This window comes from Pteropus alecto, unplaced genomic scaffold, assembly GCF_000325575.1.
Source record: "Pteropus alecto unplaced genomic scaffold, ASM32557v1 scaffold75, whole genome shotgun sequence".
In the NCBI taxonomy this organism is placed as follows: Eukaryota; Metazoa; Chordata; class Mammalia; order Chiroptera; family Pteropodidae; genus Pteropus; species Pteropus alecto.
In genome coordinates this window covers 2479205-2496456 of record NW_006440638.1, presented here as the reverse complement: position 1 = coordinate 2496456, position 17252 = coordinate 2479205, and the positions used below count along the sequence as shown (strand labels likewise).

At 33.0% G+C, this 17252-nt stretch overlaps 1 protein-coding gene across 1 annotated transcript in view; it reads left to right on the top strand.

The window, feature by feature from the left end:
* Positions 1-17252, top strand: part of SLC9A9 (solute carrier family 9 member A9) — a 496385-nt gene that overhangs the window by 292663 nt on the left and 186470 nt on the right. The window contains exons 10-11 of the mRNA XM_015593644.2: positions 12291-12404; positions 13966-14077. Of these exons, the coding sequence (XP_015449130.2) occupies positions 12291-12404; positions 13966-14077 (226 nt within the window). The remainder of the gene's footprint in view (positions 1-12290; positions 12405-13965; positions 14078-17252) is intronic.

Below are 17252 nucleotides of genomic sequence, written 5' to 3'. Positions count from 1 at the left end.
ATTGACCCCAGGAAAATATGAATTTACAGGCCAAAATAACAAGATGCCCAATGAGTACAACCACTATAAAATAGGGAATAAATCTGGACATAGGCCAAATGAAGCAAAATTATTGGAACAGACAAAGCAAGAATTTAAAATAAACATAATTAATATTCTTAAAGAGATAAAGGAGAACATTAGTTACATGAAGCAGATAAAAAATTGTGAAAAGAATCAAATGGAAATATTGAATTTTAAAGAGAGTCGAAATAGAGAACAGACACCTATCCAACACAAAATCAGAACTGGTTAATTAATGGAAAAGTTAATTAAAACAAAGAATCATTAAAAAATGACACAAATACCTCTGACATTTAATTGTCGCTTATATAAATGCATATTCATTTGCCAATCTTTTGAAAGAAGCAATGCTTTTTCTTTGAATCTTAGAGTTCTAGGTTGTCTTTCTTGCACAAAGCACACCCAAAATATATCTACCAGAACTTCCAGTTTCTATTTCAGTCTTTAGTTCAGAGCCAAGAATTAAAAGACATTGGCGAAGCAATATAAGTTAAGATTCTTTCTATATTTAAAGATACATATTTTGCAACTTTTTACAGTTGTCCTGCTCACTATTAATTAAGTAGTGTTTTCTGAGCAACTAAATTTTATCTTTTCTACACACTTAACTTAGTTTTTTGAAAAAAGTCAAAACTCTTTCATATTTACACTAAATTAATCTATAAAGTTAAATTTCACAATTACAAACACCAGTTGAAAGCAGAGATAAACAGATTTTAAAACAAGTGGAATTGAGCCTTGTTAAGTCTAAAATTCCTATGGTTGCAACAGAAATGGCTTGGGCACCCTGGAGAGTAACTCAGTAGCCTCCAGCATTTAGTGTGGGTAAGTCTTGGGTCACTGTGCTTTACAAAAGGAGTGGAGAGTTAAGTTAGAGATTGAAGACTAATTAAGAGCTTGTAGTGTGTAGCAGTGGAAGAGTCTTTTCTTCTATATATGTATATGATTTGTTTTACATATAAATTCATTTTGAATATTATCAAAAATACACAGATAGCCCAAGAAAACTTTATGAGGGAATTTTGTGGAGTAACTTTGAAGTACCTAAACAATTTGGAACAAAAACAAAATTAGCTCCAAACCACCAAAAATAAGTCAAAGCTAAAATGCTCATACAGAATTGTTTTATGCATGCATGGTTTTTAATGTGAAAATATAACTGTCATCCTTGGAAACAAAGAGAAATACATTCTAGTACTGTAATAATTCATAGTTTTTGACATTTTACCTATTCTGTCAAAGATATGCAGTAGCTTCAATATAAAGAGGTTTTAAGGAGGGAGAATTTATAAATCTACCGGAAAAAGAAAGCGCAACAAAGTTAATCAGTGTAAAATAAGAGTTTTCTGAAGTTCAGTATAAGCAGTGACAATCTACATTCACTACATTTTAATGGTGCATTACAAAGAAACAAGTCAAGCAAACTCAATTTTTGTTAGCTATTGATTTATTGATATCCATACCTTCATAAAAATCATTTGATAGCTGTTCTCCAATTGAATGGCATTATTCAAACATCACATATTTTTCTCTTTCATTTTCATTGATTTCTCTGATTTATTAAGACTCACCCTCCAAATTCTCATCATGTTCAGCAGAATCAATATTCTACTCTAAGCTTCAATCCTTCTATTGAATGCCTTTCCATAATACACTCTACCACAGTTCAAAAATTGAACTCAAGTTTTCCGCATAATGAAAATGATTTTTAACCTTCGGTTGTGCTTTTTCTTTTCTTTGTCAGTCAAGTCAATTAAGTCTATAACCTTCTGGAGAAAAAAAAATTAAGTTTGAATATTACTGTTTATATAAAGTGTCATGTACATGTATTAGATTTAAAATCATATTGAAATACACAAGGAAAAAAAAATTTGTACCTCTTCACCTTCTAAATTGTAAAATATCTACCACCATGTATTGTACAAAAGATGACTCCATAGGAAAATAAAAAGTTAAGCAGAGAATTTGGTCAGGTTAAGGAGCAAATTAATTTAATTAGCCTTCAAATTTTTTCCCTCGAAAATAGCTAATTTAGAATGTTTATCAAAAAATTTTGAATATGGTGAATGAACTAACATAAATGACAGTGTTTATTAGGAATAACATAACATGAAGTAAAGCTTTTCAAATTTTTAATATAGTGAAACAACCAAGTGTTATTTCAAACCCATACTTCAATTTCTGATTCTAAAATACAGGAGGCACATCATTTTTGAATGAATACCAGTTCGATTCTAGTGTTGTGCATTTGTCCTGGTGTTCTACTGCATTTCATTGTGAAATTGCTTATCATAAAACCACACTAAGTAATGTCCTTGACCCTAGGTTTTTTAGTTCACAACACTTTAATCAAGGAAATGGAATGGCAAGGAGAGGTTAAAATACAGCTCATGGTGTTTGGGGCTCAACATTCTGCATGTTGCCAGTGGTAAATCTTCATGTGTATTCATAGCAAATGGAATGGTATATCCTCAGCCATATTGTGGCTGTTTGTCACTCAGATCACTAGCAAGGATTGAGATATTGGTGTTCAACTCAGAGACCTTAAAACATGACATCATTATAAATCTTCCTTTTTTGTGTACATTCTTCATACTCCCACTGAAGAAAAAAATTAGTATAGGCTAATTACAAGGATAAAAAGATATAAGATGAATTAAAGAAAAAGAGATTAAGAATAGCTAAATGAAAAAAATTAAAGAAATGGAATATGAACCTTTAAAAATGTTTATAATCTGTAAATTTCCCATGCCAGTACCTGATATTAATATCAATGTTTCTTTTGATTTATTCAATAAGAGATTTTTTAAGCATTGTTTTATTTCTGCACAGAAAAGATATTGTTTCAACTAGTTAATTATTGTAGCTAGTATTTAGTTAGTATTTAGCCAGGCAAAACCACAGAGAAACTAATTATGTTATTTCATAACTATTTTTACCCCCAAGAGCCAGTACTATTAGATGTACTGAGAAGATCCTTCTTGAGAACCCCATTTAAAAATAAATCTGGTTACTGTAGCCCTCCAGCATTTACAGGTATTCTAGACTGGAAGCCCCACATGCCAACCACAAACTCCCAGCAAAATCTTTACTTTCAAGACTAGCAAGACTGTGGAATGTGACAGTTACTGCCTAACCAGTAAAATTGTTTACTACTGCAACTGTTCTTTAAATCTCCTTTCTATTATTAGAGCAAGGCAGTATGGAACATAATGGTTCTATATTTGACATATTTTCTATGAACCAAAGAAGTAGAAGTAGGAGAAATGGTTGAAAGTAATAGAGAACCAAATTTCAGTTCAATATGAGAAAGGATTTTCTAACAGTTATAGATGACCAAAAATACCATTCGCTTTCTTGTAGTGAGGTTTTGCAGTGTTCAATTACAAGCTAGGCAGCCCCTTGACAAGAGTGTTGAAGCAATCAAGCATTGGCTATATGTCTGGACTAAATATGTTACAAGGTGACTCTACTCTTGAAATCTTGTGATCTTATATTGTGTGGGCTGTGTGTGTGTGTGTGTGTGTGTGTGTGTGTGTGTGTGTTTAAATTCATCAAAATAGATCTAAAATCAATCTTATTTGGGGACCAATATTTCTGATCATTATCATGATAATAAGCACTCTGTGAAGATAGAGGTTTGAGAAGCTATTCTTAATAGTATTTAACTTAAATGCAACCTTACAAAACCTTATACTGACTTTTTCTTTAATAGCCAAGGGAAAAAAAAAAGGAAGAATAAACAGTGGAAAACCTCCAGAAATAACTCTATTATCAGTGTTTACTGGCTAATGTAATTTAGTAAATTCACAGAAAATAACTTTCCCCTTAGGTTATAAGCTCAAGGATTTCAAGTACATCTGGCTACAGTATTTATTCAGTTTAATGAAACTCAATTCCTTGTAGCTGTAACTACATTTATTTCCTGTATTAAATTTACTTACTTAATGATGCCTATTCATCTTCCTAAAGTGTGTTTTCTTGTGTTTTTATAGGCTGTGCTTTAGAAATTCTCATGTTTTAAAAAAAGTCAAGTTTTAAAGAAGATAGCAAAATGTAGAGAGAGGGCCAGGTAACAGTCAAGAGTGCATAGGGAACTCAGAATTCTCAAACAAAGAAATATATGACGAAGAAGCAGCTCTCTGAACACTTAAGTGGTACACTTCATCTACTTCAGGGCCTGTATAGTCCTAAACTTCAAGAATTTGATCTTGGATTTGGAGCCCATCTCCTGCAGTGGGGCAGAGACAGTAAAAGCTTTTAACATAGTCCCTAGCACAATTTAAGTTCTAAAATAAATGAGTTCCACTAGCATTATTATTATTTTAGAAATAGTATTACTGATATTATTATAGTGTCCCAAATCTAGAAAGATCTCACAGGATTGCACTTAGACTCATATGTAACTATAAGTCTTAAGCTCATAGCAAGGCTGCATGCTGGGAATCATGACCTTGACTGGCAATAAAGCCTTCATTTCCTATGCTACCTCTAGAGCCCATAGAAATTATTGGGTTCATCTTGAACAAATTTCCTCAGGTCTTGGGACTAAACATGTGTTTGAATCCCAGGAGCAAAAGTTTATAATTTCAGTAGAATATATTGTAATGTTTGCAAATCCACCGATGTAGGAATAAAAATTATTCACGTATACTCCTGTTTTTTTCAAAATAGTTATAGATAAATTCAATAATGTATAAAAAAATGAAACTGAGATATTCTCTAAAGAATGCTCCCTGTTAGGAATAAAGACAAATTTTATAAACAAATAAATAATCTTGAGACAAAATTATGGAAAAAATAAAAGAACATTTTAGTTCTTCCTTTCCTTTTATTTTTGTTATAGTGTTATAGGTTCCTTAACACTCCAGTTAAAGTGAATTTTAGTCCATTACTTGGACAGGTAGCTGCAAGTCAGTAGGTTTTTATCTAACTGTGCTAAGCCAAATAAATCCATGTTGAGAAATTCATAAGAATTTCATTAGTAATTAGGTAAGCAGGGTATAGTGAACTGGTGTACTATTTCTCTACATGAACCATAGTAATATGGTAAAGTTTCATTCTTTTACTAAAAGTAGAAAAAAAAAACATCAAAATTAGTGATAAGCAAATTGTATAAAAGATAGTAAATAACTCAGACTAAAAAATACAGTATCTAATAAATCTTCAGAGAACTTGATTTGCTGACCAGATTGTTGTTTAAATAACATATTAATGGTTACCATGAACTTTCAAAGTTTTTACATAGATTATCCTCTAATGTATTTTAAATATTTCCTCAGTCTTGTTTGCACCATTAATTTGCTTTTTTTTTTTCCTAAAGGAAAACTTTGCTAAGCAAAGATTGCTTTTAACCTGGGTCCTCTCCAAAGGCTCACAAAATATAAATCAATGAAAATAAAGTTAATGTTGTTTACTGTACTGAATAAATAAAATGTTGAATCAAGTTAATTTTCATTGACCCTAAAAGAGGAGGAAGTAGAATTGAGGTCATTCATATTGAATATTGAATTGAATAGCTTGACACTGTTGTTGTTATAATGATGACAATGATGATTGGTTTTGGGGTGGATTTTTTGTTGTTCTGTTTTTTTTCTTTTTTTCAAAATTGACCAATAAATCTATTCCCTTAGTAATTGACTACTCCAGGCCACACTGAGACAATGAAGTTCTAATAGTCAAATTGTTTTCTTCTATCAGCATAGAGATACTGTAGATTCTTCTTTTGAAACATGTCTTCAGGAGATTTTTGTGTGAAAAACAAAATTAAATTTGTCCACACATTTCATTAAATGCCCTAAGAAGGAAATTATTATGAAAACTGTTTATTCAGAGGAATGTTGTTACATGATATAAATAGACAAAAAGATGCTAATCAATGCTGTTGCACTGTTATGAAGAGAATCTTTTTAAAATGCTAACAACCATCTACAATTTAAAATAAGTGAGTCTATCAGATTGTAAAAGGTTTTTAAAATTGACAAAAACTAATTTTGGCAAGAGTGTAAGAAAAAGGGTACCCTCTGCACAGTATTACAGATGCAAATTGGTATATTCTTTCTGAAGGGCATACCGGTAGTATGTTGAAAAAGAAAATTGATGTTTACACTTTGACAGAAGTAGTCCATGACTAGGAATTTGACCTAAGGAGTAACCACTCAACTAGGGAGAGATATTTGTACAAAGATACACGTTGCAGCATTGTTTATGATGCGGGGCAGGGGAAATCTGGAAACAACCAAATGTCTAATAATAGGTATAGTAAAATAAAATTTTGTAGGACAATACAAGAGGTTATTGTGCTACCATTAAATATCATTTAGTAGATTCAAATTGCTTGTCAAGGAAAGAGGCTTGTAAAATATTGACTTAATGAAAGTAAGTTATACAAAAAATACGGTCAGATTTAGGTAACATTATTCAAGTTATCTATAAATCTATGATCTCCGAATAGAGATCACTGAAAAAAATTTTCCACAAAAAGATAAGTGCTTTCATTTTGCTGTTTGTATTTTTCTTTGCTGAACAAAACAATTTTTATAGAAAATAAGAAAAATATTAGAAATAGTTGATAACTTCCTGAAAACAAAATGATGAAGAGTTTCTGCTTGAGTAAGGTTAAAGGAAGAAAGTATTTGGAAAATGTTTTATTCTACTTTAAAATTTTAACTGTGAAAGTAACACAGGTTCATGGTAAATAATAATAATAATAATAATAATAATAATAATAATACAAATATCAAATGTCCATAAAGTGAAGTGAAAGTCATCTGTCTATGTATTTGTTTAACATACCTGATGGGTTCATACATACACAAACATATTCTTTATTTCTCTAAATTACTTTTTATTATTTAATAATGGATCTTGGATATCTTTCTATAACAATACATATATAATGCTATAAAATGTATTCTATTATATAATTGTATCATGTTTATTTAAATATTTCTTATAGAGATTTGCTTCTAAGTTTTTGCTAATAAATTCAATTTTTATACAATTTTCTGATTGAAAAATTATATACAAAATTAGTGGTGGTTTTGGACTACATTTATAAATGAGTTTTGTTTTATCATTTACACTTGATTCTTCCGAAATTTATTTGGATATGAGGAGCGAGTTAGAAATACATCTTTATTTTTAGTTATTTTTCCCCAAATTAACCAACCTTTTCTGTAATCTTTCTAAACAATCTATCTTTCCTCACAATGTTATCATTTCTCTCTAAATTGATATGCATAGTCTGTGTTACAAAATAAATTACCATAAAACTGTGGGTGGGAAATTGACAAAAATAATTATTCACCCTGAAAAATAAACAGTCAAGAAGAGTTAGCTATGAGGGATAGCTGATGTCAGAACAACTCTCTTTTAGGAAAAAAACTAGAAAAGCCAGAAAAAAATATAGAAAAGCAAGTGTTCAAAGGAATTGACGAGTAACTCCTGCATCAGGACTTGGACCAAGACACTAAATAAAAACAAATTAAAACCAAAGTATGTTGAAGGCAGAAAATAATAAAAATAATAGAGAAATTAATGAAATAGAAAGAAAAATAATACAACATAAAAAAAGCAACAAAGCCAAAGTTGCTTCTTGGAAACACTCATAAAATTGATAACTCCCTAACAAGATCTATCAATAAGAAAAGATACAAGTTAACAACATGGGAGGGGGGTACTTAACTACAGACACGAAGATAATGAAGATCTTATGAATGACTATATACCAGTAAATATGAAAGTTTAGACGGAATGACAAACACAACTTACTAAGACTGATACAGTAGTGAAGAGAAAATTAGCTAATGCTATATCTATTAGAATAATTGTATCTACAATAATAATTGTAATAATTGTAGTTTCAAATCTTTCTACAAAGAAAACTCCAAGCCCAGAATTCTTTTAAGCACTTAAGAAAGAGAATAAGAACCTAACATCGGTAACTTTAACAATACAACCTGGTAAAGACTATACAAGAAAGGAAAATTATAAGCCAGTCTTTTGTCATATGAACGCATAAATTCTCAACATGGTGTTAAAAAATTAAATCTATATTTTAAAAAAGAAATAGAAGGGAACATCTTTAATATGTTAAAGCATTTCTATGAATTTAGTAGAGAAATATTGAAAGTTTTCCTTTTAAGACTGGGAATAAGACAAAGATACCCCATCATCACTTCTATTCTGCAATGTGCCAGAGGTCCTAACAAGTGTCAGATACAAAATTTATAGTGACTGGAAAGGAAAAAACAAAATTATCCTTATTTAAAAACAATATAATTGTGAAAGTCCAAAAGAATATACCAATAAACTGTAAGAATTATTAAATAAATTTAGGAAGGCTCTGAATACCAGATCAATTTAAAAAAATCAATTATATATGTGTATATAACAACAAACAATTAGAAGACAAACTTTGAAAAGGGTTCCATTTATAATAGCAACAAAAAACATCGAATATCTGGGAATAAACCTAACCAAAGATACAAAAAAAATCTTTATAAAGAAATTACTGAGGGAAATTCAAGAAAACCAAAATTGTTATAAGAACATATGAGGTTTATGGATTTAAAGTTTGAATACTATAAAGATGTACATTCTATCCACATTTAGTGGAACTCCAACTAAAATGCCAATAGTTAATTTTTATGGAAAGGGACAACCTGATTCCTAAGTTCAAATGGCAAATAGAAAGAGGCAAAAGTGTAGATTCAAAAAACAGCAGTAAAACCAAGTGTTGGCAAGAATGTAAATCAACTAGAACTGCTGATGGGAGTGCAAATTGGTATCACCACATTGGAAAACTGCTTGGCACTATGTCTCAACAATTTTACAGAAATGCAAATATATATGTACAGCAGCAAAATTCATCATAGCCTCAAACTGGAAACAACCCAAATGTCTATCAATAATAGGATGAATAAATAAATTGTAATATATTCATATAATGAAAAAGATAAACTACTTCTACATACAACATGAAGAATCTCACCAACAAAATGTTGGTAAAAGAGTAAAAGACAAGTATGAAATAATACATATTGTCTGATTTCATTCATTTCATATTAAAATTGAAAAACAAGGAAAACTTATTTGTGATGATAGAAGGGCAAATAGTATATAGTTGCATTGAGTGTGGAGTTATAAGTGGAGGGGAAACATGAGTAATGCTGGAGTGCTAGTAATAGTCTCTTATAAACCTTAAGTTGTACATATATAACTTATATACTTTTCTGAGTGATTAAGCATCAATAAAAACATTTTTTAAACATACAAAAATAACCAGAAAAATTCTAAAGAAGATAAAGCATGGGAATAATCTATATCTATGAAATATTATAATGTATTATGGATCTACATTAATTTTTAAAATGTGGCATTGATACAGGAATAGACAATAATAGGAGCAAAGAGCCAGTCCAGAAATGGACCTAAATGGAAAATCAAACTTTTATACAAAGTATATGTAAAAAGTTACTTGTAATTTTGGTTGGTGTTAGATTTCAATAAACTGACTGACTATCGAATTAAAATACTGAGTTATCCAAAGAAAGTAAATCTCTAAAATAAATATTTAATACCATGGGTCCTCGTGTAAAATGTATGGGAAAAATTCCCATCATATCTCAACAACCAACAGAAAAAAAATGGACTTTTCCCCATATATTATTTTTCTACCTTTAAGGTAAGAAATAGATTAAAATTGGGTAGTGGTGGAGTACAGGGATAACAGATTTGTTACTGATCAAAAAAGGTCAAAAAGTTGACCATACACCCTTTTGTTTATCATCTATCTATATTGAGTCAGAGGGGTGTTTTGTTTTGTTCAACTGGTGCAGGACCATAAAGGAGTTTGTATCTTTTTAAGTGGTTGAAACCCCAACTCAAATCAAAAAGTGATTTCTTGGTCTCTTTAATTCAAAAGTTTAAGGATAGATTTTACTTTGGGAAAGGTTGAATACGAAAAATTAAATAGTGTCATCAGGACAGGGCTTCTCTCTGATGGCTATTTAACCTGCGATCACAAAATGGCTAGTACAGCTCCTGAGCCCGAGTGCTACTAAATTCTCATACAGTAAAAAAGTGGGAGGTCTTTGTCCCAACATTCCCTGCAAAGGCCTCATTGTATTTTTTTTTTTTTTTGGCTCTAAATGCATCACATCTATTCTGAACCAAACATGCTAGCTGGAGAAACACATTGATTTGAGTGGTTGAGTAGTTTAGTCCTAAATTACATATTCCATATTTGAACTAACTAGGCATCAGTCTGTAGCTGAGAGTGGGGAAGGAGATGGACCCCAAAAAGAAATTGGAGTGTGGCCACCAAAAAGAGACTGGATAGATCCTAGATGAAAAAATGTCCTCCCTAGAGGATAGAGGCAGGAGAAGAGGTCCTATGAATTTAACCTTGGTGTGTGTTTATTAATGTGAAAAACTGAGTAGTTGCCATGAACTGAATATTTGTGCCCATCTTCCCCCACATTCAAATGTTGAAGCCCTAACCCTCAATGTGATGATATTTACAGGTGGGATTTTTGTAGGGTGATTAGGTCACAAGAGTAGAACCCTCATGAATAGGATTAGTGCCCTTATAAGAGACATGAGAGAGATGACTTCTCTCTCCACCATGTGAGAATATAGCAAGTAAGCTGCTGTTTACAGACCAGGATAGGCTGCTATTTGCTCACGAGAACCAAATCATCCAGCATCCTAGTCTTGGCTTTTCCAACCTCTAGAACTATGAGAAATTAGTTTCTGTTTTTTAAGTTACTCAAGTCTGTAGTATTTTGTTACTGTAGCCTGAACAGATTAAGATAGCTAAACTTTACTTTTTGAAAAAGTAAAGATTTGAGATAGAAAACTGTTCCCCATCCCCTATATTTTCTCCCATGTTTTCAAGTTGTCTGTGGTTATTTGGGCAACAGTATTTATTAAGACGAGCTGGCCTAGATTGTAAAATAAGTGCTCAAGATAACTGACGATCACTGCCACTGCAGAAAGAGCATCTTGTGCCAAAGGAGCTGTGTCTTTTTTAATCCTTTCTTTCTACTACTGGTTTTAAATAATGTTTCTGACAAGATTCTGCTTTCCTTTCTGTTAACTGTCAGTAAAAAGGGATTGGTCATTATTTGTAGGACTGTAAATACAGTACACGAAAAAAATGAGTTATTAAAAAACCAAGAGAAATGCCTCCAGAGACGTTTACCCTAATGTTCTGATTTACATAGGACTGAGAATAAAGTTTTAGAAGGTTCCAAATAAAAAGTCTGGAATATAAACTAAAGTCTCTTTAGTTTAGATTTATAAACTAAATCTGCCTCTGTTGTAGCCTCCAGACATATTTCCCTTTAACTTCTAATGTTGGAAAATGATTTCATGTTCAACTTAAATTGTTTAGTTAATGGTCTAATAATAACTCTCATGGGCATTCGTCAGCATAGATGTTACTAGTCCATTCCTCTGACTGAGTTAGATGTATCTATTGTGTTCTTGCTGTATAAACTCATCCCTGGGATTAATCATCTTTTTACCAGCTAGGAATTATGGACATTTAATGGATATGCCTACATCAATCAATGTAATGAGTCTCATTGTCTGGGGTTTGAAACATACTAATCATTCTAATGTTGAAATATAATCAACATTCATCTTTATTCCAAGTTTCCAAGTTTTCCAAGTTTGTCCTTCCTACCTGCCTGAGGAAGGTAATTTAGCTGAAGCTTTTTTGAACGTGGTTCTTCAGAGTCTGGGAACTCAAGTGCACCTAGTGGGTGATGTGCAGAAAACTCTAAACAATCTCTGCTTTGTTTACTACAGTACACCTTAATCAAATCACATAGTTTCAGTTTCTATAATGGGGAATATTCTGTCAGCTCAGTAGGAGTTGTTCCATGAAGGATTGTGTTGGTTAATACTACCCATGGGTATCTCTAGCAGCCTTGCATTTGGAAAGGAGGATAGGATATTAACATGGCTGAGGCATCTGTCACTGTGTAGAGGGCCATGGTAGAGTCAGCTGGCATGACAGGATAGGCAGGGGTTCCTGCGCCACTAGCCCAAACCTTCCTCTGCCAGCCCACCCTGCAGAAATTAAGCATAAGGCCAAAGGGATGGCCTTCATAGATAAAGGAGTACCATCCAGTCACCAGATACAGTTACAAGTTATTAAATGAATTCAAACCTGCATCATAATTAATGGGTTTTGGTTTCTGTTTTGTTTTCAGTTGTTTGAATTTATGAACTTTTTGGCTGAGAACGTCATCTTCTGTTACATGGGCCTGGCACTGTTCACGTTCCAGAATCATATCTTTAATGCTCTCTTTATACTTGGAGCCTTTGTATCCTTTGAAATTTTGAACATGGGGTGATGAGAAAAGAGAACAAACTATGTACTTTTACTGATTATTCGGCTAAATTGTTAAAGTAATTTTGTCTGGTTTACTGCAGGGTTCAAATTTAAGGCAGATATGTAATTTCTAGTTAGGGAAGAAAAGCATCCTAAGAAATTGAGGCCTTTAATAAATGCTTATGGTACAGAATAAGAAGTTTGGAAAATACTGGGGGAAATAAAGGGGAAAAACTAAAAGAGAATGACATTTTTTGAATATTTACAATGTGTCCAAAATTATGAATCATTTACATAAAACTATGTCAATTCATTCTTTATAGAGAAATATATTTAATCTGCATCAGCATGTATCAGAAGATGGACAGGATTATTAAGCTTTAAAAATATTTCATTACAAGATGGTAAAATCTTCTTTCCAGTAAGGACTTTGAAAATAGGATACACAGAGTAAAGATCAAATGAAATTAGCATAATGGATGTATTTTCTATATCGTAATCATTGTGCACAAGTAAATTTATTCTAATAAGATAACCCTTTCTTATAAACGAAATAACAGATAAAATTTAGACCTCACTCTTTAATACAGAGGACTTTCCTAGGAAATGTCTGGGATATAGGCGTTCCCAATAGGAATGGATGACTGTACAAAAATATACTGAGGAACTGAAAATGTCCCTCAGAACAGTCAGCAGCTGTTGTTCTTCTGTCCACTGGGAAAGTGGACAGCTGTCCCCTTATATCACAGGCAGATGATCTTACAGCCAGGAGAATTGACCCTGTTTTATAAGCCTTGTTCTAACTAAGCACCTGCATTTGCCTTCTCTTCTCTTTTCACTGAGCACTCAGCTGAACGCTCAAATTTTATCTAAAGCCTGGATCTTAGGGGGAAGCTCCCTCTTCCCAAATAACTCCATCCCATTTGAGATCAAACTAAAATAGACAGACATCAGAGAAGGAGTCCAAGACAACAAAAGGAAAGAGAAGACCACCACAAATATTTTCATAGATTTTAACCTGTAAAAAATGCCTCAAAGTGTTCGTTGTATTATATGTTTTAGACAGGCAATTCCTCACACAATTAAATGCTCTAAGATAAAAAAAAAAAAATAAGTGAAGCTTGCTTGATACAGGGAGTATATACTGATAGAAAATTAGATGGTAATCATGAGAAGTACATTTATCCTTTCTAAAGTGCTGCTTGAGAAGATAATGCCACAGTCTCACATTTTGCAGCAGAATTGAGTATAAAGTCAGTCATCAGCAACAAAAATGTGATGAGAAAATTTACAGTGATTGAAATGGTATTGGGTTAACAATTGTAAACCAAATATATATTCAAAGAAATGCAGAGTTCTCTATTATTTCTGGAAAGGAATTGACAATGAAAGATAAATTTTGGAAGCAAGTTGGACATACACATATTGACATGTTTATGCCTGTTTTCTGGGTTATAACATAGAGAAACTTAAAGACATAATATTTAAAGCTCAAGGACTCGCACCCTCATTGCAGCAACATTTCCTCAATGTTTCCCTGTGCTCATCTGCAGCTAGCAATTTTTGTTGCCAGAGCCTGCAACATATATCCCCTCTCTTTCCTCCTGAATCTGGGCCGAAAACAGAAGATTCCCAAGAACTTTCAGCACATGATGATGTTTTCAGGTACGTGAGCTACGTTAGATGTTAATGTTGCTGTTCTCTCACACTTTCGCAGTATGTGGAAAACCATGAGGAGACTTAGAGACCTTCTAGGGAAGCACAGCTTCGCTTTATCCCATCGTATCTAGCACCGTGCTGATACTCCAACAGTTCTGAGCAACAGTGGTGTTTCTCTTTCCAGAAGGAAAGTGAAATTAAAAGATACCTTGTTGGGATGGCCTCAAGGTAGGATACCTGCCAGAAACTGGCCTGGAACAGGTATTAGACTTTCCTCTCACCTATTTCAGATCAATTTTGATATTGGAGAATTTGCACGATTCTTTTATAAATTATGTACTTGAAAGTAAGTAGTCTGTAAATGGTGCCGTTCTTCTATAATGTTAAAGCTCCTTCTCCTTAGAATCCCTGTTCCTGCCCTTTGCTAAGCTCCAGGAATTTCTCCTGGTTAATACAAAAGCAAATCATCTATGTATGCTCAGTTATTAGTTGAGAAAATAAGTATTAATTGCACACTCGCCAGGTGCCAAGAGCAATTCCAGGCACTAGTGAATGAAACTGACAAAGTTTCTGCTCTCAGGAAGCTTATGTTCTACTTACTAGGCTCCTTTTTCCAAAAGAAGATAAACCAAATGAATTTGCTGACTTTTCTTCTGTTCAACCAATTTTCCTACCATTAGTCTTTCTTGTTCAAAGACCTTTCCCCTACATGCCTTCTATGTGTGTATACATTTACATTACACTCAGAGGAAGTTCATTGGAAGATGTGTGAGAGTAAAACAAACTCTCAGAATAGAGTAAAATAAAATTTGGGGTACATGGGGTGATATGGAAAAAAATGAGAGAAACTATCATTTATTTAGTATCTATTATTTGCTACTCACTATAGATCAATCCTGTGAAGTAGATATTAACACTTTTTTAGTAGATATTAACATTTTTTAATGGAGAAACTGTAGTTCAAGATCTCAAAGATGTTAAGTAACTTAGCCAAGAAAGACAAAAGAATTCCTGAACTCAGTCTGTGAGACCCCACTTAAAACCCAAACAAGTGTCTCAAAATCTACATTTTTATAAGTAGTACTAGGAATAAAAGGCTCGTTTCACCTTCAGTTTCATTGTAGCCTGTCCCACACAGTGAAAGGTGGCAGCTCCCAGGTTAAGAATAAGTTGTTTTTAAAAGTACAGACAAATAGAGATCCAGGGTTAAAAATCACCCATCCGTAGGCCTCTGGTAGTGCTTTCTTACATTTTCAGACATGCTAGAATGAGAGAGCGATAAAGAGGATAAGTTGGAATGACAGATGACTTTTGACTTAGAACACCAATAAACTTTGGTAATGAGTTGGCTTCTATTATGAGAAAACAAAAGGCAAATTTGATCACTTACAAATAAGAAGTCAGCACTGGTTTACATTTTTGCAAAGCATTTCTAGGAACTGGAAAGCACTCTTCCTCCTTTCTTATCAAAACATCAGTAGTATTACTCTGGAGAATTTTTAAATTTTAGATATTATCATTTAAACAATGCTTTATTTTACAAATAACACTTTGAGAAAAGTATAGATTTTTTAGATAGCCATATTGGGATATGAATGTCTGCCCAAATGGCCACCTGACTTTACGGTTTCTCCAGGGTTTGGCACATTCTGTGTTCACTTAGCTGTAGAATTGGAGCTGCATTAAAAACTGAGGCCAGCAATATGGTGTGTACAACCAAGGGATGTGAGGAAGCCCAGAATCTGATGATATCTTTATGATATTCTAAAGTAGGGAGTCAGCAAACTATGACCTTTGAACCAGGTCTATCCCTGCTAATTTTGCAGACAGAGTTGGAATACAGCTAGACTCCTTTTTTACACATTGTCTAATGCTGTTTTTGCCCTTCAAGGCCAGAGTTGAGTTTTTACTACAGAAACCATATGGTCCACAAAACCGAAAATATTTACTATCTGGCCCTGTTCTAAAGCATCCTTATCCTCTAGGAAATAAAAAAAAAATGACCCATCACATTGATATTATTGGTTTAATTCAGGGAAATGCTAATCAGCTACTCTGTCTTTAAAAAGACCATCATGCCAAAATTTCAGGATGCCTACATACATATAGCAATGATGTCCAGAGAGTGATACCCTTTGTATTTCACAGTGAGCATCCACGTCATCTTCTAGTCATCGAGTCACTTACTGTTAGCAGTTTAGCAGCTTAAGGTCACCGTCATCTTGAGTTAAAATAGGTTTCTGCTTATAGATTTGACTAGATTTTTGTTCTGAATATTTTTCACATTGAAATGAATTTGGACAACAAAAAGATTGGGTTACTTCTTTATATTTTTAATGCCCTTTTTATTACAAGTAAATAATATTGATGATATTCCCTTGAAAGAAAATGAGATTTTCTACTAAAAAGCCATCATACTAGCTTTAAAATGAGGAGCGTGCAACATTACATGGTTATGTAATGGACTCATAAATGCTCAACTCAAAAGTCATGTTATACTTTTCTAAGACCTTTCATGAAAAATGTTTTGAGACAGATAGCCAATGAAAAGTAGGATAGGTATATTGGTCTCTTTTGCACAGAGAGGGAGAGAGACAAAGTAAGAGAGAGAGAGAGACAGAGACAGAGACAGAGACAGAGAAACACAGGTTGAGTACCTTGCTCACAATCTCACAACCGATTAGAGATGAAATTGAGACCTAGACTCAAGCTCCATGACTTTGAATTTGGAGGCCCTCATCCATATGACACTACTTCAGATTTACCTTCAAGGTCATGAGAACAAAAGTTAAATCAAAACCATGCCCTCCTAACCCAGGACAACCCCAGCATGTCTAATGTGTCCCTCATGCAAACCCAACCCCTAAACAGTTTACAGCAAATGAAACATGTGGGTGACACCCCTTCTAATCATTAGTTCTGGTTTTTCACTGTACCCTTTGACCCCCATCAGAGTGTAGGAAGTATCAAGTGAGTTCATTACCGCCTGCAGGGCAGTTTTTTTCTTCAAAAGAGAATGCTCCAGACTGAACTTAGATTTTTCTACATGATATGCTACACCTCACTTAGGACCTACAATTTTAAATGTATTTGCCAGGAAATAAAGAATTTAAAAGGTCAACAAAAGGTAACTTAAATCAGAGGAGGAGGTAAGAAGCAGAACAAATAATACACTGTTGAG